The sequence below is a fragment of the Myodes glareolus genome, chromosome 10 (genome assembly GCF_982192425.1).
Source record: "Myodes glareolus chromosome 10, mMyoGla1.1, whole genome shotgun sequence".
NCBI classification, from domain to species: Eukaryota; Metazoa; Chordata; class Mammalia; order Rodentia; family Cricetidae; genus Myodes; species Myodes glareolus.
In genome coordinates this window covers 26,047,117-26,073,568 of record NC_142035.1, presented here as the reverse complement: position 1 = coordinate 26,073,568, position 26,452 = coordinate 26,047,117, and the positions used below count along the sequence as shown (strand labels likewise).

General features: G+C 44.2%; 2 protein-coding genes and 1 pseudogene across 3 annotated transcripts in view; all 3 read left to right on the top strand.

The window, feature by feature from the left end:
• Positions 1–8,397, top strand: part of Hck (HCK proto-oncogene, Src family tyrosine kinase) — a 42,057-nt gene extending 33,660 nt beyond the window's left edge. Inside the window, exons 11-13 of the mRNA XM_087911103.1 lie at positions 62–215; positions 5,961–6,092; positions 7,905–8,397. Coding sequence (XP_087767229.1) covers positions 62–215; positions 5,961–6,092; positions 7,905–8,107 — 489 coding nt within the window. The 3' untranslated portion in view covers positions 8,108–8,397. The remainder of the gene's footprint in view (positions 1–61; positions 216–5,960; positions 6,093–7,904) is intronic.
• Positions 8,398–14,635: 6,238 nt separating this feature from the next.
• On the top strand, positions 14,636–14,735 carry LOC125407806 (U6 spliceosomal RNA; annotated as a pseudogene).
• Positions 14,736–23,103: 8,368 nt separating this feature from the next.
• Tm9sf4 (transmembrane 9 superfamily member 4) overlaps positions 23,104–26,452 on the top strand; it is a 43,413-nt gene continuing 40,064 nt past the window's right edge. Inside the window, exon 1 of one of the 2 annotated variants that reach the window (XM_048445564.3) lies at positions 23,104–23,278. In XM_048445564.3, coding sequence (XP_048301521.1) covers positions 23,264–23,278 — 15 coding nt within the window. In that variant the 5' untranslated portion in view covers positions 23,104–23,263. The remainder of the gene's footprint in view (positions 23,279–26,452) is intronic. The other variant, XM_048445565.3, reaches the window with a different exon arrangement.

The following is a 26,452-nucleotide window of genomic DNA, read 5'->3' as shown; positions in this document are numbered from 1 at the left end:
TCTTTCGAATTTTTTACCAGAATTAAGCATGTGAGAGTGACGCTGTCTCTTCCTGGTGCAGATCTCAGAGGGCATGGCCTTCATTGAGCAGAGGAACTACATCCACCGAGACCTCCGGGCTGCCAACATCTTGGTCTCCGCCTCCCTGGTGTGTAAAATTGCTGACTTCGGCCTGGCACGAGTCATTGAGGACAATGAGTACACAGCTCGGGAAGGTAGGAAATACTGCTCTCCTGGAAGGGCTGTGAGACATGGTAGTGGACACCTGGAAGAGAGAGCGGAAAGGGCAAAGATCTGGCCTAGGCTAACTCTTGCATCAGGCGTGGCTGGCTCCTTCTTGGCAGTGCAGTAGTTGGCAGAACACCCAGCAAAGGCTCCTTCAGCAAGGCTTCAGCTGGCTTAGAGTTAGAGAGCACAGTCCATCCTGCTGGGTCAGGCAGAGTATAGAACTGGTCACATTGACAGACAGATGCTGGTGTTCAGTTCGCTTTTTTTATGTGGTCCATAACCCATGGAATGGTCTGCCCACAGGCAGGATGGGTCTTGGCACCTCAATTAACCCTATGTAGGAAGTCCCTCGCAGACACATCAAGGGCTCTTCTTCTAGGTGATTCCAGAGCCTGTCAGGATGACAACATTAATGGCACACAGACTTGAAGAGGAACATTTCAGATCAGATTGAAGTGACGGCTTTGGCAAATACAGATAGCGTGAGAGGCGAGAGTAACTTTATGCGCAGGAGACAAAAACAGAGCAATCTAAATGTCCGCAGACAGGGCGAGCATATCAACTGTGTCACCCACAGAGTTTGGCATTGTGCAGCAGTGAAAAAACCCACACCAGGGGCTGGAGAGGGCACAGGGGCTGGAGAGGGCACGGGGGCTGGAGAGGGCACGGGGGCTGGAGAGGGCACACAGGAGCACAGGTCTGACTAACACCGAAGGCCATAGGTTCCACACACACACACCCCACCCCGTCACATCACACTCCAGTGCCACCTGCAGCTAAAGGGGAGATGTGACATCCAAACGAAAGTAGTGAGTCTAAACAGAGCAGACGCCAGGAGGCTCCACAGGCAGGGAATCCAAAACCAGGCAAAAGTCATTTGTGAAGCTCGTATTGTTCCTCCTAAATAGCCCCAGACTGTCTAAATAAAAAGGAAAGGCTTTAACTCTAACATAGCAAAACTGTATACAATGAGAACAGTTGGGGGTGGAGAAACGGCTCAGCGGTGAAGAGCACTGGCTGTTCTTCCAGAGGACCTGGCTTCAATTCCCAGCACCCACATGGCAGTTCACAACTGTCTGTAACTCCAGTCCCAGGGAATCTGGCACCCTCACACAGACCCGCATGCAGGCAAAATATCAATGCACATAAAATTAATAAATATTTTTTAAAAGCCAATCCAGCACTCAGGAGGCAGAGGCAGGTGGATCTCTGTGAGTTTAAGGCCAGCCTGGTCTACAGAGCAAGTTCCAGGTCAGCCAGACTGATTCACAGAGAAACTCTGTATTGAAAATAAATAGATAGATAAATAAATAAATAAACAATTATCAGGTAAGAATTACATTTACAGTGCCCAGTCCATTTGCATTTAGCGAATTCACAGAAATTTTTCTGTTCTCTATCCTATCTTAATGAGTCCTAAGTTTTATCCCTAAACCATTTTCTATCATAACTTCTATTACCATCCTAAAAATATCCTTTTAGACCTTAAAACATTTTCTTAGATAAACAACTATGTCACTCAACCTTATAAACTTTACATCTCTTATGTAAATATTTTTACCAAATTTGGTAACAAAGAAAATGATATACCTATCTAGTCTTCAACCCCTCAGAGACCCAAGGAGGATATAGTATTACCTGAGTAGACAGGAAGTGCAGAGCAAACAACTTACAAAGCTACAGAAATGACAGAAACAGCTGACTGCCTGGGCAGTCACCCAAGTCTCCTCTGCAACACTGGGGCATCCATTTTCAGCCTACAGGCCTAGAATATCTGACAGACTTCTCTGAGAAGCAGAAATTTTGAGAAGGACTGTACTACCTTGTCTGGGAAAAGTTCAACAATTGTTTTCTTTTGTGTCCTGTTTGTCTAATTTAGACAGCAGTACAGTGTCAGTAGTTAAGACAAGGACAGTTTCTTGTCCAGCAAACTCCATATGAAGGTTCTTTGATGCCCATCATCCTCTCTGAAATAGATTAGTGCTGCCAGGAACAGACAGATCTCACTGTCATAAAAAGACTTATGTTACTAAAACATTTTTTTTAAAAAATTACTTATCATATATACGGTGTTCTGCCTGCACATATGCCTGCAGACCAGAAGAGGGCGCCAGATCTCATTACAGATGGCAATGAGCCTGGAATTGAACCCAGGTCCTCTGGAAGAGCAGCCAGTGCTCTTAACCGCTGAGCCATCTCTACAGCCCCATTACTAAAACATCTTAAATGTCATATTCTGTAGATTTCTGAAGTGTTTGAAAACTATCAAAAATATATGTCTGACTTTGAAATTTAATTGTTATAGATGACTAACTACTAACCTGCATTTCTCAATTGTCCTAAATAGTTTATAGTAGTAGCTTTCAAGGACTAGAACTTTACATTTTTAAATGAACTACATAGGTATAATATCTTAAACAAGAGTATAAACAAATATACAGTATGCTAAAACAAAAATAACCTTAAATTTGTAGCCTATGTATCAATGTACAAAATTCCTTAAACAAGAGTAGAAACATGTATAAAGTATTTTCTAACAAAAATAATCTTAAATTTGTATCAGTAGACAAAAATCCATACGAATGTAAAATAATAGAGATTAATAGTTGCTTTTTAGTTTAAAAGTATATTCACTAATCTACCCTTTTATCCTATCATTCTTATATGCCCCCTTTTATGTATCTTCCAAAAAGATATCCCTGAATCTAAGCTCCTTTGCTTAGTTTCCTTCCTGACCATGACAAATAACAGCTTGCAACTAACCCCCCTAAATGATGATAAACATCCATAACCCACCAAATGACCAAAAACACTCACTCCATCTCTTGGGAATGTGGGCATTGTGTTCTTAAAATTGTTTCCTGGTGTCTGGGGGCAAGAACATCTTTAGGGGACCCTGAAAAATGAGATAAAGTTCTAACCCTGGGAGAGCTAGCTGCTGTCCAGTCTCGGTGTGATGGGAAAGTACAAGACTTATTTAAAGTCCTGACTGGAGTAGTCTGTGAGGCTAGACCATCTTAACTAAGTGCTTTGAAGTTGTCCTGGGCAGTTTTTTGTCTAAAGCTGATCTTTGGGTGGTGTTTGTTAGCTTAGTGGTGTTATCACAATCTACGTGGATTCATCATTGCAGGGCCCCATCATCTTCCTGGAGATCTCAAAGGCCTCTGCCAGGGAATGGTCATGGTTCACTGCAGAAAACTTTAACATTTTCAATGTCATATGCAGCAGATCTCCAAAAGGTTGCAGGATTACAATCTGTTAATTACATTCAGGTACACAAACCTAGTTCCTAGTTACCTACCTAGATCAGACTCAAGTCTAAAATTACATATAGGAAGCTAAATGAAGCTTATTTCTGGAATTCGTTAGTACTCTATATGACCATTAATATCGTGACAGAAAGTTTAAATATATATCTTATAAGTTTTGAGATAATATTTATACCTTAATAAAAAGTATCAAAGAATCAAATAGAAATCAAAGGATGATGAGATTAATGGCAATATTATAGTTCCATAAATTGTATTTTCTTCTGTCCCATACCAGGTAGTTCTTCTGACCTGAGACAGAGATTTTGGTTTTTCCTTTAACAAACGTGTGAGTTTAGAGAAGAAGAGAGCCATGCTCCAAATCCAAAGTCAGCTTTAATTTGTAATTGAATCAGGACCACAAACGGACCGTTTGCCTTATGTCTGTGGAGGAGTTACAAAGATAGGGAGCATTAATTCAGATTAGCCTCATGCACAGGGGGAAGACCTCAGTCACTGGTGCTGGCAGTGATACGGGCCCTTTCTCCGGGCAGGACGCAACCCTAAGAGCCATTAGCGTCAACATGGCAGTTTGGACTGCAGCAAGAGTCTGGGGCTGAGTGACCTCAGTTGTATCCCTGAGTCCTGGATAAGCCACTTCCTTCCCCTGATGCTGCTGCTTTCGTGATAAAGCCAGTCAGGTTTATGTCCAGCTCTGAAAGGCTCCCATGCTCGTGGGTGCTTAGGGTGATGTGTGCCTTGCTGATATTAAGTCATTAGGGATGGTGGCCTCGGCCTATGGGACCACTTTGGCCATGAAGACAGATGCTGCTGAAGTCTTAATGATGGAATTGCTTGAAGATTTCTAGCTTTTTCCACCCCACAGCCCTGCTGTTTGGCAGCTGCTGGTCCTGCCCCTCAGCATTCAGCCTGTGCTCTGCCAGCCATGATGGGACATGGACGGCAGGTGGCAGCAGAGAGTGCTTAAGAGCGGGGCCATGAGCTCCAGCACCGTGATTTTCCACATCGTGATGGCACAGAAATAGTTGCAAAGGTGGGCATGGTGGCACATGCCTCCAACCGAGGCGATAGGGAGGTGGAGGCAGGAGGATCAAGAGTTCAAGTTCATCCTCTCTAGTCTCTGTAGTGAACTGAGGCCAGCCTGTTTACATGAGAGCCTGTCTCATCAAACGAATGACTGGAGGCTGGAGAGACAGGCTGCTCTTCCAGAAGCACTGAGTTCAGTTCCCAGGAACCACACAGTGCCTCACAACCCTATAATGAGATCTGGTGCCCTCTTCTGGCATGCAGGCAGAACACTGTATACATAATAAATAAATCCTTTTTTTTTTAGATTTATTTATTTATTATTTATACAACATTCTGCCTCCATGTATGCCCACATGCCAGAGAAGGGCGCCAGATCTCACTACAGATGGTTGTGAGCTACCATGTGGTTGCTGGGAACTGAACTCAGGACCTCTGGAGGAGAAGCCAGTGTTCTTAACTACTGAGCCATCTCTCCAGCCCCCAATAAATCTTTTTTTTTTAATTGAATGAATGAGCTGGGCAGTACATGTCTTTAATTCCAGCACTCGGAGGCAGAGGCAGACAGAGCTCTGTGAATGGGAGGCCAGCGTGGTCTACAGAACAAGCTGTAGGACAGGCTCCAAAGTTACACAGAGAAACCCTGTCTCAAAAAGCCAGAGAGAGAGAGAGAGAGAGAATATACGAATATACAATATACATCCCCCTTTGGATATTGAGCTCATTCCCAGTCTGATGATATGCTGTCCTCCCTCATGATGCTAAGCCAGAGCAGTGAGCTACAAGTCTGATTTAGTCACCAGAGGAAACAATAAAGAAGCCATGGTGGGAAGTTGCTGAACTGAGTGTTAATTGTGCTAAGTGGTCAAGGCAATTTTGACTTCTGGTTTTTGCCTCACAGCGGGTTTATTGGAGAATAATCATAAATCAAAGGGCGGTTACAGACCATGTTCACCAGTCGGACTATAATGCAGACAAATACCACAAACAGTTAACCAAACCCGTTCTAGGGGGAAGGAGGGAGGAGTAGGGGAGGGCAAACCTCAGGCAGCAGCTGAAATCCTCTCCTGCACCCCATGACTGGGGAGGTGGGCTGAGATATCAGCTGTGGCCTGGACTCAGGCCCCCCTGAAGTTCCTCCATCCCCAAAGACCTCTAGGACTCCACTTCTCAGAGTTATAATTCACAAGGGGTCAACTAAATGGAGGCCAGAGCCAGCACCTGCATTATCTCCCTCTGCCCGTTCCCCCTTGCTTCAGCTGTGCATCCTCGAGACAAATATATCTTGATACCACGGATCTGGGTGGCACATTGCAGGGACATCGCTGTTTGCAGGGGGCAGCAGGAGTCCCTGTCCTGACTCCTCTCACCCTAGCAGGGCCCCAGCCCTCAGTGCTCCCCAGACTCACCCTGATTCTGCTCTGCCCAACCCCACAGGAGCCAAGTTCCCCATCAAGTGGACAGCTCCTGAAGCCATCAACTTTGGTTCCTTCACCATCAAGTCAGACGTCTGGTCCTTTGGTATCTTGCTGATGGAAATTGTCACCTATGGCCGGATCCCTTACCCAGGTAGGGAAAGGGACATGAGTTTAGGGGTTTGTCTAGAGCCCAGTCTGGTCATGGTCCATCTTGTCAGCTTGTCTATTAAACTCAGCTCTTGATTGTCCCCCAACTTCTCTTCCCCTTTCCCATGTCCATCAGAGGTACCACCATCCACCATTCCTCAGCCTGCATGTAAGGATTTGTTGGCTATCTCTTTTTTTGCACACCCTATTGCACCTAAGCAATCAGAGCTCAACTCTTTGAGCAGGAAGTAGATGAGATCTGGGGAGGCCGGAACTGGCAGGGCCTGGATATGGTGAAGAATGTATGTGCTCACTGAAGTATCTACGAAGTCTTGAGATGGCAGACAACTGAAAGGAAGTCAAATGATTTTTGTTGTTGTTGTTTTTGAGACAGGATCTTACTATGTAGACCTGGCTGGTATGGAACTTGCTATGTAAACCAGGCTGGCCTTGGAGACCCATCTACATCTGCCTTCCAAGTGCTGGAATTAAAGGTGTACACCACCACACCCAAATGATTTTTATCTTCAAGGGGTGTATGATTGAGAGTGGAAAGATGGATCAAAGATTAAAAGTACTTACTACTCTTGCAGAGGATTGGGTCCAGTTCTCAGTACTCAGGTGGCAGCTCACAACCATATACCACTCCAGTTCCATGGGATCTGGTGTCTTTTTCTGGCCTCCAAGGGACACCAGCATATATATGGTGTATAGATGCACATATATATACACACAAAATAAAAATAAATAAATGTGAAGGGCACAGGCTTTGGTTTATGCGAATGGATGAGAGTATGTGAACAAGGTGTCACCAGGCAGCTGGGTACAAGGTGGTGACACTGGCCGCAGAGATGAGCTGATGAACTGGGTCACATTTCAAAAGAAGCAAAGATAGGAAAGGATGGCTGTGCTGGCACTGAAGGAGCTTCAGACATTTGAGTTGATTCGCTAGGGGGGATATATAGACATCCAGGTAAGATGTTTAAGGTTTCTTTGGTTCTTAATCTGTTTTTAATCATTGAACCATCTCTTCAGCAATCCCCCAAGTTAAAAAATAAAACTAAAAATAAAAATAAGGTTGGTGATCGTAAATATTTCATGGTTGTATTTATAGATAACAAATATAAACTTAAGTAGAATAAGGAAATGATCCTATTTAGAGCGACCTTGAGTCTGGCCACTTGTTTTGTGGGTATATAGTAAAATCCAGGCAGAAGATTATATAACCTACATCCATTCAGATGCCTGAGACTGTAATTAACAAAACAGCCATGGATGTGCATACCTTTAATGCTAACAGAGGCAGAGGCAGGTAGATCTCAGTGAGTTTGAGGCTTTCTGGTCTACATAGTGAGTTCCAGGATTAGAGCTACATTGGGAGACCTTGTCTCAAAAATAAATAAAGATAGGGGCTGGGGAGATGGCTCAGCCCTTTAGAAGACTGGCTGCTCTTCTAGAGCATCCAGATTCAATTCCAGCACCCACATGGCAGCTCACAACTGTCTGTGACTCCAGTCCCAGAGGATCTGATACCTTCATACAGACATATATGCAGGCAAAATGCCAATGCACATAAAATAAAGATAAATGATAGACAGACAGACAGACAATAGATAAAATGACAACCAAGAGTGGTGGAAATAGGTCGGTTAATGTTCTGCCTCGTATGAGGTCTGTATGACTTGGTGGCTGTGCACTCAGCAAGTGCACAGCTATCAAGGCCTAGTTTCTGTATCTTCCCCATATTTTCAGATGGTAATGGCAGCTCCATTTGCCACTCCCCCCACACACACTAAATTCCACACCTCTTTCTCAGGCATGTCAAACCCAGAGGTGATCCGGGCACTAGAGCATGGGTACCGGATGCCTCGACCGGAGCACTGCCCAGAAGAGCTCTATAGTATCATGACCCGGTGCTGGAAGAACCGACCAGAGGAACGGCCCACCTTCGAATACATCCAAAGTGTGCTGGATGACTTCTACACGGCCACTGAGAGCCAGTATCAGCAGCAGCCTTAATGGGCAGGACATGAGCAGAGCCAAGCCCCGGAGTGCCTGTGACGTGCTTAACCTCTGGGCCCATCTCCAGACACCACCCCCGCTTTACACGCTCCAGCCCCAGACTGTCCAGCTGTCGAGTGGGGGGTGGACTTCACAACCTCTTCTTGACTCTAGTCGTCTGCAATCCGCCATTCTCAGGGCCCCCAAGCTGGTATTTGTTATTTGCCTGAGATGATTGAATTCAAGCTATAGCTATGGTTTAAATGGGAAGCTTAAAATAGTATTTAAATAAAGATATGAATGTCAAAGGCTTTTCTCAAAGGTCAGCTTCTCTTTTCCCAAATGTCTTTTTGCCTTCTTGCTGTCTGACATATAAAAAAGAAGAAGGACCTTCCCAGAGACCAGAAGTGTGAAAAAAAAGAGAGAATCTAGGTGGGGAGATGGCTCAGTCCATAAAATGTTTGTCCTGCAAGCACAGGGACCTGAGCAACCTCCAGAACTCATGTAAAAATGCTGGGTGTGGTGGTATACATTTGCAAACCCTGTGCAGGGGTGGAGACCAGAGGCTGCCTGGGGCTCAGTATCCAGGTAGTCTAGCCTGATTGGTGAGCTCCAGATCAGAGAAAGACTCATCTCAAAGGAGACAGATGGCATCTCACCTCTACACACATGCACACATATGTGCACCTCCACACACACACACACACACACATACACCTATGCATAAGAAAGGGAAATATTAGAAGCAATGCTCCAGGTTTTCTAACCCTCCTGGAATATATACTGGCTCTACCAGCTTCCCTTTGTTTCTGTAAAAAATCCCCACAAGAATGGGTGGCTTCAAACAGCACATGGTTACCATTGGATCGCACAGTGGGGAAGCCATGAATGCCAAATGGGCTGACGGGATTTGGCTGCTCCTGGAAATTCGGGGGAGGGGGATTCCTTCCTTGCCTTTTCTGGCTTCCAGAGGCTGCCTTCAACTTTGACTCATGTTTCTGCACACCACCCCAAGCTCTACTTTCATCTTCTGGTCTCCCCGCATCTTCATCTACTGCATCCTCTAAAGGACACTGGACTCACCTAAATAAGCCAGAATAATCCTTCCTCTTCATGATCCTTAACCATATTTACAAAGTCCCCTTTGCCAAGGCAATATTTTTCTCAGCTGCCAGAGATTCACACATGCACATCTTTTTCAGGGGCCATTACTCTGCCTCCCAAACTGGGGCCTGGATACTGTATGGTTTTGCCTTCCAGAAGCTGGGTCTGTCGGGACACCACAGATGACTTCTATCCTGTTGAGCCATACTAGCATATAAGCTAGATCTCCCTCAGGGATGCTGGCCACTTTCCATGGCCACGCAGCCATCATGATTACTACGATGGTCTTGGGTCTGAAGGTGAGACTACTGATAATAAGACCTGATACTTCATAAAGGATGCTCTTGGTGGCCAGGAGGGAGACCTGACAGGAAGTAGAAGGAACGAGGTGGTAGCCTTTCTGCACATCACCCCAGCTGAAAGTTCTCGGCAGTCAGCTTTAGTCGTGGGGGAAAGACGGGACCGTGACAATGGGACAGAGTGCAGTGACTCTTCTGTATCACTGCATCTACATCATAGCATCCCTAGGGTCACACAAAACCCTGAACTTACTGAAGTCAGTCTGCATCCCTCAGTAGCTCATAGGTCTAACCTTAAGACCTGGATCTCAGAACAGAGGAGGCTAAGGCTAGCTGGGTTTCAATTTCCATTCTCAGGAGAGAAACAAGGTGACTCTTCTCCCCATTTTCATGCTACAATCAACATTTCTGTGACCCTGAAAGTGCAAAGATCATTTAACAGCTGCCCCCCAGCAAGGGTCAGCCACTAGGACCAACTCAGTTGAGTTTCTTCCAACTCAATTCCAACCCTAACTGGTAGGAGGTACTGTCAGATCCTACAGGTTGGGGGCTCAGTCCCCACGACTTCCTGTCTTCCACACTAGATGCCAGATGGAGGTTGTAGATTGCTTTAGTCAGGTTCACTGGCTGCCTATAAGCCAGACGCCCCATGGCTCCCTCCTTAGGTTCCATTACTTTGCTCAAGCTGCTCAGAGAACTCAGGAAGAGAGTGGAGTTTTACTGTTTTATCATAAAGAATACAACAAAGGAGAAGACGACAAAACGCACAGTGGGAAAGGAGCCACGTGGCACTTCATGTCCTCTTTAGACCTGCCACTACATAGAAGTTGCCACATAGCCAGCTATCTGGAAGCTCTCTGAACCCTGTCCTTCGGCGTTTTATGGAGCCTTTATTGCCTAGGCGTGATTGCTAATAAACTGGGTGGGAAAACCCAGCAAGGCCTATCTTAATTCTTTTTTCTAGTCCTCTCTCTGTGACTTTCCTATGGTTAGGATCTCACTGCACTGAGGAGGCCCTTATCACATACTATACCACCACAGTCTTTATGGCGAGCTCCCAGACAAAAAGGTGGGTGGGTGGGGGGAATAAGTTTGCCATGGCCTACTTAGAGAAGACATAGTTTAGCTTTTATGGCCTGACTTGAGGAGAGAGTTATAAAACGGCAACCATGGACAAAATCTAAACCCAGCATCATATGCTTACATGTGTTTCTCATATTTATAATCACACATACACTCACTATAACTTACCTGGTCTCTAACCTAATTGATTGCTCTCTTGCTTTGTGGTTTGGAATACATACTTTGGAGTCTGAAAGCAAAGCCCAAGGTCTTATTTACAACCTTGCAATAGAAATTTATTCTATTTCCATTCAATAATCCATGGGGAGAGCACCCATCCCTGTCCCACCGATGTTGAACTTGGCCACAAGACTTGTTCTGACCAGTGGAACATTAGCCAAAGCAAAGGAAACAGAAGTTTAGAACGCAGCTTCTGATCTTCCTCCAGCTGCGTCCCTGATTGGAATGTGGCCTGAGGACATGGAGTGACAAGAGGGGCAGACCTGGACCAGCCTTCAGGGCAGCACCAAACCCAGCTGAGCCCAGTCCAGGCTGACTGAACCCCGGCTGGTCCTCAGACATGGGAAGGAGACATAATTATCCCAACTTTTGCTTCCTGGGGTTTCTTTGTTGCATGGATATTACTGTAATGGCTGACTGAGGTGACTGAGACAGGCTCGCCCCGGCTCCACTTTTCTTTTCTTTTTTCCTTTTCCTTTTTCTTTCTTTCCTTTTTCCTTTTTTCTTTTCTTTTTCCTTTTTCTTTTTCCTTTTTGAGAAAGGGTTTCTCTGTGTAGCCTTGGCTATCCTGGAACTCACTCTGTAGACCAGGCTGATCTCAAACTCAGAGATTCTCCTGCCTCTGCCTCCCAAGTGCTGGGATTAAAAGTGTGCGCCACCACCGCCTGGCCTGGCTTCATTTTCTTAATAATTTGTCCTTTGCAAAATTTTTAATTATTATTTTTTGAGACAGGGTCTCACTATGTAGCTCAAGCTAGTCTCAAATTCCTGATCCTCCTGCCTCTGCCTCCTGAGGGCCTGAATTATAGGTGAATGCTACCACAGTTGACCAGCTTCTAATTTTTAAACTTATTTATTACTTATTGCAGGGGGTTGGCATTGCCACAGCACTCAAGTGGAAGTCAGAGGACAACTGTAGGAGCTGGTCCTCTCCTTCCACCGTGTGGGTTCCAGGGTTGAAACCACCTTTATGTGCTGAGCCATCTTCCCAATGCCAGTTTTTTGTTTTGTTTTGCTTTGTTTTTTTGTTTTCCAAGACAGAAATTCTCTGTAGCTTTGGAGCCTGTCCTGGAACTAGTTTTTGTAGACCAGGCTGGCCTTGAACTCACAGAGATCCACCTGCCTCTGCCTACCAAGTGCTGGGAATAAAGGCATATGCCACCACTGCCCAGCTCCAATGCCAGTTTTTAGTTGTAATGAAGTACAGTTAGCCAAAACCCACTACGGGGGAGGAGGTGCTAGACAGATAGTTAAGAGCACTTACAGCTCTGTGGAGGACCTGGTTAGGTTCCCAGGCACAACCATCTGTAACTCCAGTTCCAAGAAATTGGATGCCCTCTTCTGGCCTCCTCAAGAACAACATCAACATGCAGCAAAATGTATATACTTATAAAATAAAATCCTTTAAAAAATGTGTGTGTGTGTGTGTGTGTGTGTGTGTGGGTGGGTGGGTGGGTGGGGCAGACCACGACAGAATACATACAGAGGTCAGGAGAAAACCTCAAGTGCAAGTCCTCACCTTTGACCTTTCACCTTATTTAAGACAGGGTGTCTTGATGTTTCCATCTGTGTGAGCCAGACTAGCAGCCCTGTGAGCTTCCACAGCCTCTGCTTCCACTTACAGGGGTGCTGTCTGCTTCCACTTACAGAGGTGCTGGGCTTGTACTACCCAGCTACTTTTTCAGGGGGGAGGGTATGGGACAGGGTCTCACTATGTAGACCACGCTGGCGTCAAACTCACAGAGATTTGTCTGCCTCTGCTTCCCTGGGATTAGAGGCATGACCACCATGCCTGGCTCATGCCCAGCTCTTTATGTGGGTTCTGAGGATCTGAACTCAGATTAATACAGTCTGTCAGGCTTACACAACAAGCCCTTTACTCAACCCCCTTCTTTTTTTTTTCTTTTTTTTTTTTTTTTTTTTGGCAAAGTCTCACTGACTGTGCTGCTCAGGCCAACCTCAAGTTCCTGGCTCCAGCAACCCTCCCATGTCAGAATAAATTTTTCTTTCACAGACTATGCTTTCAGTATTGTATCTGTCTCCATGCTTTCATCTGTCTTTTCTGTGATCAGAGGGATGAGCCAGTGTTAGATTTTAAAAAGTAGGAAAGGGCTGGAGAAGATGACTCAGTGGTTAAGAGCATTGCCTGCTCTTCCAAAGGTCCTGAGTTCAATTCCCAGCAACCACATGGTGGCTCACAGCCATCTGTAATGGGGTCTGGTGCCCTCTTCTGGCCTGCAGGCATACATGCAGAGAAAATATTGTATACATAACAAATAAATAAATATTTTTTAAAAAGTAGGAAAGAAGGAACTGACTCATTGACCTTGTCTATGCAGTAATAAGTTCTAATCCCTGTAACTCCAGCACTTGCAAGACCAAGGGAGGAGGACTGATATGAATTCCAGGCCAGCTTGGTCTGCATAGCAAATGTCAGGCCAGCCTGGGCAAAAGTCAAGAAGGGAGAGAGAAAAATCCTAAGCTTGAAGAATATGTTCTCAAAATAATTATCTAATGGAAGATTAGTATCTAAAACATACAAAGAGTACTCTTGACTCATTCATAAGAAAACAACTTGACTTTAAAATGAGCAAGGTTGGAAAAGGCACCTCATAAAAGGCACACAGACAACGGATAAGCATGAGAAAGATGTCCCATATCATGTGTCACTGGAGAGATGAAAATTAAAATGATAAGAGCACACTTAGAATGACTAAGACTCCAAATGCTGACGACACCAAACCTGACTAAGGACACAGTCGCTCAATGCTGCAGGAACTCAGGATACCACAGTCACTGGGGAAGATGACCCAACATTTCTTCTATAAAACTAAACCATCTCTGAACTGTATGAGTCATCAGTTGGGTCTCCTGGTGTTTTGCATATGAGATGAAGATGTGTGTCCATACAGGAATTCACACAGGACAGTCCAAGTAGCTTCCTTTGTTATTACCAAAGCAAGCAGATGGCCTTTCAAAGAGATTGAGGAAACTCTATAACAGATTATTAACACTTAAAAGAAATCAGGTATTAAGTCAAGAAAAGAGAGAAGGGAATTTCATTTAGTTCCTGGGAGAAGCCAAGTTGGTTCTGTGGATCTGAGTAGTAAGGCCTTTTCTGGCATACACAAGGTCCTAGGTCCCACCCCCAGCACAACAGGGTGGGGAAAGAACCAGTCGTAAAGGGCATATTCTACAGATCTCAGCTACATGACACTCTAAAAACAGAAAACCTCAGAGACAGTAACCAGTGGTTGCTAAGAATTTGAGAAAAGGGATCAAGGAAGAATAGAAAGAACACAGGTGGATTTTAGGGCAGTGAACTATTCTGAATGATACTACTTACCAAGAAGCCGCTGTCAAAACTCACTGAAAGTATGACACAAAGAGTGGACCCAAAGCTAGGTGTAGAGGAGCAAACCTTTAATCCCAGCACTTGGGAGGCAGAGGCAGGTGAGTCTCTGTGAATTCAAGGCCTTCCTGGTCTACAGAATGAGTTCCAGGACAGCCAAAGCGGCATAGTAAGACCCTATCTTAAAAAAAAAGAAAAAAAAAACTAAGAGGAAAAGGAAAAGGAGACCCTGAGGTAATGTAAAGACTTGAATTGCTAATACATCACTACTGCTGGTTCATTTACTTCCACAAATGGATCACCCAGGCAAGGTATTAACAATGGGGAAAACCAAGTGTAGGATGGAAAGTTACATGGACCTCTGTTCTATGCACCAGTACTCTATACTTAAATTGGCTTCAGTCCATTTGGTATTGCTCTAATAGAATTACTGAGGCTGAGTAATTTATAAAGAACAGGAATCCATTTCTTAGGAGTTCTAGGGGCAGAATTCTCACTTCAGCAACATGAATAAGATTGGAACAATACAGAGCTTAGCACGGCCCCTGTGCAAGGATGGCACACAAACTTACGAGCACTCCATATTAAAAAATAAAAAGCCCTAGAGGCAGAGACTTCTGAGGCTGAGGGGCCTGCATACAGCAAGGGTCTTTTGTATTATCCCACAGAACCGGAACGGCACTAGTGAAGAAGGTGTGCGGGAGGTAGGGGCAGGAAGCCACCACCGCCCAACAAAATGTCAGGTCTTTAAACACTGTTGTATTTGGAGACTAAGTTTTCAACACATGAGCTTTGGAGGACACATTCAAATCATAGTACTGACATTAAAAAATTAAATCTGCTGGGTGGTGGTGGAGCACGCTAGGGCTGTTACACAGAGAAACTCTGTCTTAGAAAATAAAACAACAACAACAGAAACAAGTCTAGACTGACTGCACTTGGGAGACAGAGGCAGGCAGATCTTTGTGAGTTCAAGGCCAGTCCAGTACAGTTTACCTGGCATAGAGTTCCTGGCTACATAGAGAAACCCTGTCTCAAAAGAAAACAATCTATTAAACTAACCACAAAATATGGGGACACGTTTCTTGTTAGCCATTCTGTAGAAAAACAGTTAACATTCATCCCTAGCAGGTGGCAGAAGGAAGGGAAGGCACGGGTGGCCTACTTCAACCTGGTGCCACTGAGCTTGGATGCAGGAACAGCACGTGGTTCATCTTATCCCGCGATTTGGAAGGGCTCTACCTCCATATCCCCCACCTGGGGCCTCAATTTTTTCACGTGTCTGTCCCCACCAGAGTATATTGAGACATGAGGCTCTATCAATTGTCACTCTGTGCTCCCTTCCTTTTAAGGGTTTGTAGTGACCAGTGGTTGTCTCCATGTCCTGTCTGCCTCTTCTAGAAAAAAAAATATTTTTCAGGGCCACGTAATCACATAGAATAAAGGTCATACTAATTCTCCCTCTCAAAGCAAAACAAAGACATGAAATTAATGAGAAATGGCTCAGTGGTTAAGAACACTGGCTGCTCTTCTAGAGGACCTGGGCTCAATCCCCAGCATCCATATGGCAGCTCACAACTGTCTGTAACTCCAGTTCCAGGGGATCCAACACTCTCACACAGACATACGTGCAGGCAAAACACCAATAAAGTAAATTTTAAAAAATTCTGGCCAACGATACTAAGTATATGAAGTCATTTTCAGGAGGCCCACTCTCATGCTCACCCTGGAGATAGGAGACAGCTGAGGCTCCTCTGCAGTACAGATGCAGTACAGAGTCCAAACTAGTGAACTTCTTTGCCATTCATCTTGAGTTTTAGGATTACAAGCATGCACCACTCCATCTGGCTTCAGAAGTCGTCTTCGTGTTCTTCGTGTACAGGTTTATTTTTAATCACAGGTATGTGTCTGTGTCTGTGTCTGTGTCTGTGTCTGTGTCTGTGTCTGTGTCTGTGTCTGTGTCTGTGTCTGTGTCTGTGTCTGTGTCAGTGTGTGGGCATCTGCATGTGAGTTTGGGTGATCTGCCTGTACAGATCACAGGCATTGGGTCCCCTGGAACTGGAGTTAGCAGGCAGTTGTGAGCCACCGAACATTTGTGTTGAGAATCAAACTTGGGTCATCTGAAAGAGCAGAATATGCTCTTAATGATGAAGTCATCTCTCCAGTCCTTTTTTATTTTTAAAGATTTAATTTTAGGACTGGAGAGATGGCTCAGCAGATAAGAGCACTGGCACTTCTTCCAGAGGATCTGGGTTCGATTCTCAGCACCCACATGGCAGCTCACAACTGTCTGTAACTCCAGTTCTAGGGAACCTGATACCTTCACACCAATTCACATAAAGTTAAATAAATTTTTAAAAAACATTTAGTTTTAAAGAACTAAAGGCAACTTAGGAATGCTAAAAGTGGGAGAAACAGTCTTCCCAGGGAAGAGCACACCAATGGTTATCCAGCTCAAAGAGTCAGCCCTGAAAACATGTACACAGTAACATTGTATGGACTGAACAGCTGTCTTTATATATTTAGGAACATAGACAAACACACGCATGTAACAACAATTAAAGGAAAAGAGACCACAAATTTGATTGAGAGCAAATGGACTATATGGGAAGGCTTAGAGGAAGGAAAGGGAAGGGGGAAATGATGTAATTATATTGCAACCTCGAATTATTATTGTTGTTGTTGTTTGTTGAGGAATATTTGTTTACACTGTGTGAAAAGGTGTCACTGTGATTGGTTTCATAAAGAGCTGAATTGCCAACAGTAGGAGAGACAGGCGGGATTTCCAGGGAGAGAGAGAGGAAGGGATTAAGGTGCATGTGAGATGTCAGGAAGACACTGAAGAGGTCAGGCATACAGTACAGAGTAGAGGTAACCGAGCCACATGGCAGAATGTACATTAAAAAAATATGGGTTGAGTAAGTTGTAAGAGTTAGTTGGGGAAAAGCCTAAGCTAAGGCCAAGTTTTCATAATGAATAATATGTCTCCCTGTCATTATTTGTGAGCTGGTGGCCCCGAAGAGAAAGCACAACTACTGCTGCTTATTGTTGTTGTTTTGAGACCAGGTCTCTCTCTGTAGCCCTGGATGGCCCACAACCCACTGTGTAGACCAGGCTGGCCTGAAACTCACAGAGATCTGCCTGACTTAGCCTCTCAAGTGCTGAGACTAAGGGTGTATGCCCTGGGCTAAAAAATAGATACTAAAGATTTGTGTGTGTGTGTGTGTGTGTATGTGTGTGTGTGTGTGTGTGTGTGTGTGTGTGTGTGTGTGTATGCAGTGCCCACAAAGGCCAGAAGAGGGCATCAGGTGCCCTGGAACTAGAGCTCCAGGTGATTGTGAGCTGTGAGTCAGAGCCACAGGGAGCATCCTAACTGCTGGACCCCAGTAGCCTTTTCTCCGTGTCGACCGCTACAGGGTCTTTGTCCCTTATTTTTTACCCCTCCTCTTCTGCCTTTTGTCTATATTAGTTTTCTTTAGTTGCCACACTAGACTTTGAGGAATATGAAAGAACCAGAAGGATGATAAAGCTGGGTGGAGACTGAATCCCTGAGTGGAGTCTGGAGTACTGACACTGCACCAGCCTGGGCTCTTCCACCCCTGGCTTTTACTCTCCCTAAGAGTAGACTGAACTTTCTTCTGCCCTGGTACACATGAGGTGCCTGGGATGTAAGTAGTATGTATATTTTAAATTGCAGAAGCCTCAGAAGCTAGTGTTTCCAGAATGCTCAAAGTGCCGTGGTATGAACACCCTTTGGGGGCAGTGCTCCTTTTGAACCCAGCTCCCCTCTTCTGTATACACAGGCTCTAAGGCAGTGGTTCTCAACCTGTGGGCCACAATTCTTTGAGGGGTGAAGCAACCCTTTCACAGGGTCACCTTAGACCATCAGAAAACAAATATTTACATTACAGTTCATAACAGTAGCAAAATCACAGTTGTGAATTAGCAATGAAAATAATTTTATGGTTGGGGGTCACCATGACATGAGGAACTTATTAAAGGGTTGCAGTGTTAGGAAGGTTAAGAACCACCCCTCTAAAAGATGCGTCTTCCCAGATTCCTCACTGAGAAAGCTTCAACTTCTCATGAGAGAAACTTGCTTGATGTCATACCCTTTACAGATGAGTTCCAACATCAGTACAGGTTTAGAATTTGTTCATCTTCATGAGTGATACGAAGGAGAATGCTAGGCGTGGTGGCACATGCCTGTAATCCCAGCACTAGGGGAGCTGAGGTGGAGACTGTGCAATTGGGGAACTGTTTTAGCATAGAAAACAACAAAGATGACTGAAATAATAAAGACCTCTCCTTTCTCGACTCATCAGGAACTTGAGCAACTATGTCAAAGAAGCTGAGAATTTCCAACTATCATATATTTTGTGGTTACAGTGTAACGGCAATAGACACTACATGCTGTGAAATAGAATCAACAATACTGGGCATACCAGATGGCTTAGTGAGTAAAGACACATGCAGACAAGCCTCAAGATCTGAGTTCAATCCCTGGGTCCCACATTGTAGAAGGACAGGATCAGGTACTGAAAGTTATCCTCTAAATTCTGTATGCACAGCAAGGCATGTAGTCATATGTGCACACTTAAACACACACACACACACACACACACACACTAAATATATGTAATAAAGATGTTTAAAAACTGATAACATTGGAGCTGGGCAATGGTGGCACTCACGTTTAATCTCAGAACTCAGGAGGCAGAGGCAGGTGGATCTCTGAGTTTGATGCCAACCTGGTCTACAGAGTGAGTTCCAAGAGAACACAGAGAAATGCTGCTTCAAATATATTTATTTATTTATATAAATATATTCTTTTACATGGTTTGCATGGGTGTTTGCTGCATGTATGGCTGTGCACCATTTGCATGCCTGGAGCCTGCAGAGGCCGTAAGAGGGCATCAGATCCCCTAGAAACTGGAGTTATAAACAATTGTGAGCAGCTATGTAGGTGCCAAGACTTGAACCCTGATCTTCAGCTCTTAACTGCTGAGCCATCCTTCCAGCTCCATCAGTATTCTTCCTTAAGCAGACATAGCGGTAAGAGATTTCCAAGATTTAAGCCACAGTAGAACTGATCACAAGTTTGCAATTCAGAGTTACTGCAAAACTGCTAAATCCTTCCTGTTTCTCTAGCTCCCTGCCCTCTGGGAATGTATCTGCTATTTGGGATGGTTGTGACAGGTACAATCATTTACTGGTGTGTGTTTCAGCCTTCGTAATAAGCCATCCCCAAAACTAAATCAACTAGGTTCAACCACGTAGTTCTTTTGCTCTACCCAGTGTCAATAAGTTATTCACATAACTCTCTATCTAATTAGTAGTTCAGCTGGGTTTATGCTGTCCAAACTAATTTCATTCACATGTGTAATGTCAGGTGGAACTTCTAGAATGCCTCTAGGAACAAAGTGCACCTGTCACTTTATAGGGCTCTCCAGCAGGACACCTAGTTTTATTTATACCCTGGGGTGGAAGAAGCTGCCAAGCCTCTTAAGGCCTAGATGCAGAACTGGAAGACACTCATACTTCATTCTATTGGTCAAAGCAAGTAACTTGACCACCATATTCAACAAGAGGGGAAAATGTTCACCTTTTGATGGGTGAACCAGTTGCTCATGATGTGGGATGTCCTTCTATACATGTGTTGTTTTTATTGGTTGATGAATTTATTGATTTCTGCCAATGGCTTAGCAGAGTAAAGTCAGGCAGGAAATTCGAACAGAGATAGAGATACAGGGAGCTACAGATATGGTAGGATAAAAGGGTAGAATCTACTTTGGGGAAAAAAGGGATGATATAGATACGATAAGATAAAAAGGTAGATTATTGAATCTACTTTTAGAAAGCAAGCACTAGTTTTAAATGTTTTACATTGGATTGGACTTTTGTATATTGTATACAAATTTTGTATATTAATACAAAATTGAGATTAATTTTCTTAAAACAGACTGTACATGTTTCTAATCTTTTCAAGGTGTTGTACCTATACAACTCATTTAACAATGTAATGCAAATTTCTCTTCCTTGAAAGTTATTATTACCAACTGTCTAGAATAATAAGAAAATGCAGGTTAGTAGCTAATTACCTATTATAATTGAACTTGTAGTCACATTAGTATGCTTTCTTTCTTTTTTTAAAGATTTATTCATTTATTACATATATAGTGTTCTGCCTGCATATATGCCTGCAGGCCAGAAGAGGGCACTAGATCTCATCACAGATGGTTGTGAGCCACCATATAGTTGTGGGGAATTGAACTCAGGACCTACGGAAGAACAGCCAGTGCCCATAATGGTTGAGTCATCTCTCCAGCTCCAAGGTATGTTTTCAAGGTCAAAGATATATTTTAGATAGACAGGTCCTCTTCAAACACTACAAAATATGCCATTTAAGATGTTTTAATAACATAGGTTCTTTTCTTTATGACAATGAGACATGTCTGCTCCTGGCAGCACCAATCTACTTCAGAGAAGATGATGGGCATCAAAGAAACTCCACATGGAGTTTGCTTTCTTTGTGGCAAAAGTAAGCCACTGGGCAAGAAAGTGCCCTTGCCTCAACTGCTGATGGTATGCTGTGATATGGGATGTCCTAATGGGACAAGCAGGACACTAAAGAGACTGATGCCAAACCTTGCCCAGACAAGGCAGGCCAGTCCTTCAAAAACCCTGCTTCATAGAAAAGTCTGTCAGATATTCTAGGCCTATAGGCCAAAGATGGATGCCCCAATGTTGCAGAGAAACTCTGGGTGACTGTCCAGGTAGTCAGCTGTTTCTGCATTTCTCACAATTTTCGGAAGTCACTTTTTTGCACTTCCTGCTTACTCAGCTAACAGTATCTCCTTCTTGGGTCTCTGAGGGAGTTGAAAACTAGATATAGTTATACTTTTCCTTGTTTACCTGATGCAGAAAGCAAAATATTATAGAAAATAAATTGGGCAGTTATTGTATATAGTTTTTCTTATATTAGTTATAGCCTTTTTTATTTTAGACAAAAGGGGGGAATGTAGTGATATTTTATTTGTATTTTAATAAATAAAGCTTGCCTGAAGATCAGAGAGTAAAACAGCCATACTGGTCAGTCATATAGAGCAGGCAGTGGTGGCACACACCTTTAATCCCAGTAACCACACTAGTTAACCAAAGAAACTGGGCAGTAGTGGTTCATGCCTTTAATCCCAGCACTAGAGGGGAACATAAAACGGGAGGAGCCCCATCTCAGCTCAGGATTGCCATTTCGGTCTGAGGTAGAGGTAAGAGCCACTGGCTGACTGCTTTGCTTTTCTGACCTTCAGGTTGAACCCCAATTTCTCTCTCTCATTTTTGTTATTCGTGCTACATGCTCATACAAGGATGAAAAGGTTGTTAGTAGACATGTATGCAAAAGAATCTACCAAAGTAGTGGTTGACCACAGTGGTGGTCGGAATTCAACTGTTCCCTGCCAAGGTGCAGAATGAGACAACTAAAACACTTAACAACTGTTGTGAACAATACCAAGAGCCGTAGCATTCAGCAATGCTAAGTGGGTTTTTTTTTGTTTTTTTTTGTTTATTTGTTTCTTTGTTTGTTTGTTTTGGAGGGGCTTTCTCTCTCTCTCTCTCTCTCTCTCTCTCTCTCTCTCTCTCTCTCTCTCTTTCTCTCAGGTTGGACTAAAACTTACCAATGCAGGCCCCACCCATGCCAGCCTTTTTTAAGCCAATACTGGAAACTAAAGCTTAAGATGGTTAAGTGATTTCCATTCCATTAAGAATGGAGAAATCCACATCAAAAGATGTCTCTTTCCAACCAGGCGGTGGTGGCACACACCTGTAATCCCAGCACTGGGGGAGCAGAGACGGCAGATCTCTGACTTTGAGGCCAGACTGGTCTACAAAGTGAGCTCCATGACAGCCAGAGCTGTCACATAGAGAAACCCTGTCTCAGAAAAAAATAACAATAAAATAAAATAATTTTGTCATCATTTAGCAATCAAGAAAATGCCACACAGACATGCCCACAGGCCAAACTGAGGAAATTCTCCAGTTGAGGTTCCCACTTCTCTAGGTTGTGCCAAGTTAACAATGAAAACTAACCAGGGCATGTTAATCCCACAGACGAGAGGAGAAAGACCACTGACCCAAATATAATGGGTCAAAGTAATAATAATGGCCAAAGTAATCAAAGCAAGCTTCTTTAAAAAAAAAAAAATTCGTGGACACTGGCTGTCTCTCCCTAAAGTTGGGGTTCAAGAGATCAGTTCAGGAATGGGGGCTTCCAAATGGAGGAGTTGGCAGGCAAGTAGATGGGGTTACAGAAGTGGAACATAGGCATAACAAGTTGACTATATTAACTTTCTGAAACAACAAAAGATGTCTTCGCAAAAGATGCCGTTCCGCTTAAGTATTGCTGCTTTTCAGAGACTCATTTAACAGTGTATTCTTTGAGGGACCTACCATCTGCGTGAAGGAATGTACATGATCATATAGTGACAATTATTTATCGAATACTCCTATGTACGATTGTATCAGTGAATACTAAACATAAATCAGTTATGAAAGTAATCTAGAAATCTCTGTCCCATTTTAGAGACGACAAAAAGCCAGGGTAATGTGAAAGACAGTCCTACCTTCATAGGGATTACAGCCGATTAGCTTTATTAGTAATAGAGGATATATAATATTCAAGTAAATATCTAAGCACATAATTACAAATTACTTGGAATCCAGCTGCTGTCAGAGAGGGTTTACCAAGTCTTCTGTCTTACAATTAAGGTCTCGGGTAACCCTAGCAACGGGTCTTTCTGCCAATAGTAAAAATGGCATCCAGAGAGCGCGCCTGTTTCTACACACCCCAATTACCCACAATGCAAAAGGAGTAGGGGGAGGAGCGCTGTCTGCCAGGAGTTAATATGGCTCCAATAGTTACATCGTATTCTCTCTTTACCTGCTCAGAGACCTCACTGTTAAGACCAGTTTTCCAAGGAGAAATTAAGTCTCCTTTACCTCCTCACTAGTGCGACTACAGAAGCAACTGAAGCGAAGCGACCCCCTTGTGGAGTTACAGTCCGTATCCACGGAAGCACCACTTCCGCTGACGTCATCACGGCGACACGTGGATCCAAGATGGCGGCGGCGATGGTGAGTGAAGGAGACTCCGGGAACCGGAGCTGGAGCAGGGCCCCCTGGATAGCCCAGGACCTTCTGGCACCCCATGCCTGGTCCCCAGCCTCCTTCAGAACCCCTGCTTGGGTTACCCTTCACTGGGTTGGCCCCTCACAAAATCCCTTTCGCCAGCATTGGCTCCTACCTAGGCTTGTCAGGGCCTGGAGTTTTAGGGGAGGTGCCGCCTGGAAAGAAGACCTCAAATAGTGTCTCCGCGGTTCTCATTTCGGCTTTCGTTCCCGCCCCCTTGTCACCCCTATTTCCCAATTTTCACCTCCTGGCCTTGTCTCATTCCGAGAATCCCCCGTTATTTTTACCTTCGCTCCTCCTTCTTACGTTCAGACCCAGCTCTCTCCATATCCCCATCATCTTGACCAGTCTGCGGACGCTCCCTCGCTTCGGACCACCTCTTAGCCCAAACCCTGACCTTAAATGCACCCTCAGCTGTCCCCATAACGCAACCCGCTTGTTTGCTGCTGTACCAGGGCCCCTCGTGCCCATCTTCCATCCCCAGGCCCTTTCCTCCTGCCTTCCTGTCAAAACTCGTTATCTCTCCTAAAGTGCTTTTATCCGATTGGTTCTTAAACTTCACCGTGCATGGAAATCTTAGGTTGTGGATGGGGAGGCATGTTAAAATGCAGTTTCCTGAGCTTCGCCCCCGAAGAGTGCAATTCCTTAGGGTTAGGCAATGCCCAGGAATCTACACTTTCCCGAGTAGTCCTGTGAGTTTAATGGAGGTGGCACCTGTACTGCTGTTTAAAAACACCTCTGGCCCTACCTGTCTGCATCCCCTTCCCATGCCATACAGCTCCTTATAGATGAAGACTCGCTGTCACGAAGCTGACTGGAATTAAGTCTCTTTATGGGTGAGAGTGGTTGAGGTGACAGCTGTGCCTGGAGGGTCGGTCACAATTTGCTGGCTTCTATTATGGAACCATAGAATTAAGTTTTGGAAGGACTGGCTTTTCTCTGAGAAATTCAGCTCAAATTCTGTTAGCCAAGGAATAAGAACCAAGGTGAAATTTCATCGGTGGCCCTGTATATTGCTTCCTCAGAAGATAAAATTTTATTTCATCCTGCTAGTGAATGACAAGAAAGACCCAGAGAACAAGCTTGTGACATTTGACTCCACCAGAGGAAAACTCTTGCTTAAGCTATGTGGTGTTGGTTTTCTCTAAACAGGGCCAGGTTAATCAACTGACAGGATTCCCTTCTGTTAGCAAATTGCTAACTTAATTGTTTTTTAAAACAGTTTTCTTTTTTATAAACCCAGAAGTCAGGAAAAAGATTTCATGGCTTGGGGGAGTGTGGCTCATTGGTAGAGCCCTTGCTGAGCCTACACAAGAGCCAGGATTTGTTCTGAAAAATGTTTCAAAGCTTTAGCTGGTTTCTGTGGCCCCAGGCTTCAGTCTGAATCAGTGAAGTGGGGACAAATCCCAGGGTGGAATGTTGAGCCTGTCTTATCCTTTGCCTCATTCAGAACAAGGCTGATGGGAAGACAGGAAGTCACACCCCTTCTTGCCCATAGAGAGTTCAATAAAGTGATATTTATGGCATTGCACTGGGAAGTTCCAGCCCTGTACAGAGTTTTAAGAGTTTATAAGTTAGCAACATGTGTTTCTAGTATGTATTTTATTTAATCAGCAAATATTTGAGGGCCCAGTCAGTTCATGGAACTAGGTGTATAGTTGTCAGAGGGTCAGGGTCCCACCCTTGTGGAGCTTCTTTCATTTGTGGAAACTTGCAGTGAGACAGACAGAGAAATAGTGTAAATGGAGAGTGCTGTATGCAGAGGCCAGATTTAAAGGCACACAAAAAGCTGCATGTTTAGTGAGAAGACACAGAAACAAGTTTGTGCAGAGGTATATGTGGAGTCACAGGTAGATGTGAATTTGGTCTTTGCCAAGCACGTTACTACACACAGAAGTCAGAACTGTCCCCACGCCTTCATACACGTAAGCTATTTTGCAACCATTTTGGGTGGGGCATATAGATCTATTTTGGGGTGGATCAGCTTCTGAGGCAAGTCATGCCGAGAGGAACTTAGCTAGTGGACTCGGTGGCTATGTGAACAGGCTGGGGCTTGAGGAAGCTGTTTACTTTGAAAGTTAGAGTTGTAGATATTACAGTTCCAGGGCTTTTCCCCTCCCTCTTACTGTCATGAATGGCTCTTCCTCAATTGTACAGGTGCTGCCCAGGTCTGGTAAGCACAACAGTGTTTCCTGAATCTGCAGAGTAAGACTTCTGGCTATAAGGAAAGGAGGCCAGGAGTTTGTCTTCTGCCCTGGATTAGACCACCCTATAAAGTTACAGGATAGAATTCGTCTGGCTGGGTCAGAATTGAGGAGCAGGCACATATCTCATTACAGAAATCTACTCTTGGGAATATTTTAATGGAACTTGGAAAATGCCCATTGAGTACATTCATAGGCATTTAATATTCTGTTTTCCTTATATATTGCCTGCCTCACACTGTATTAACTTGTATTATAGTTTTATCTCTATGGATATGATTCATATACCACAAAATCGCCCCTTATTAAAAGATCTTTTTAAATTTTATGTGTTTGCCTGTGTGCATGTATGTGCACCGTATGCATGCCTGGTGCCTGGGGAAACCAGAAGAGATGACTGGAACTGGAGCTCCAGGTGGTTGTGAGCCACCTTGTGGGTTCAGGGAAGCAAAGCCAGATCCTCCGCGGGAGCAGTGAGTGCTTTTAACACTGAGCCCTTTTAAAGTTCACAGTTTGTGGGGTCTGGCGTATTTAGAGGATCACTGTGTAATTCCAGAACATTTTCATCAACCTACAAAGAACCTTTCATATCACTCCCAGGCTTTGCTCCTCCTAGTCTCTGGCAGCCACTGATTTTCTGTGTCTCTGAGGCTTTACCTTTCCTCATTTCATATAAAGAGAATGTATGACATGTGGCTTTTCTTACCTAACTGCGTTTACTTTTCCATGGCACTTTCAAAGTTCATCCATGTTGTGTGTAACATTCTTTTTAAATGCTAAACCGTGTGTTGTATGGCTAGACCACAGTCTCTTCATCCCTTGGCTGCTTGGAATAATCCTGCTGTGAACTTTGTGTGCATCTTTACATGAGCATGTTTCAGTGTTCTGGGATACATGCCTAGCAGTAGATCCTAGG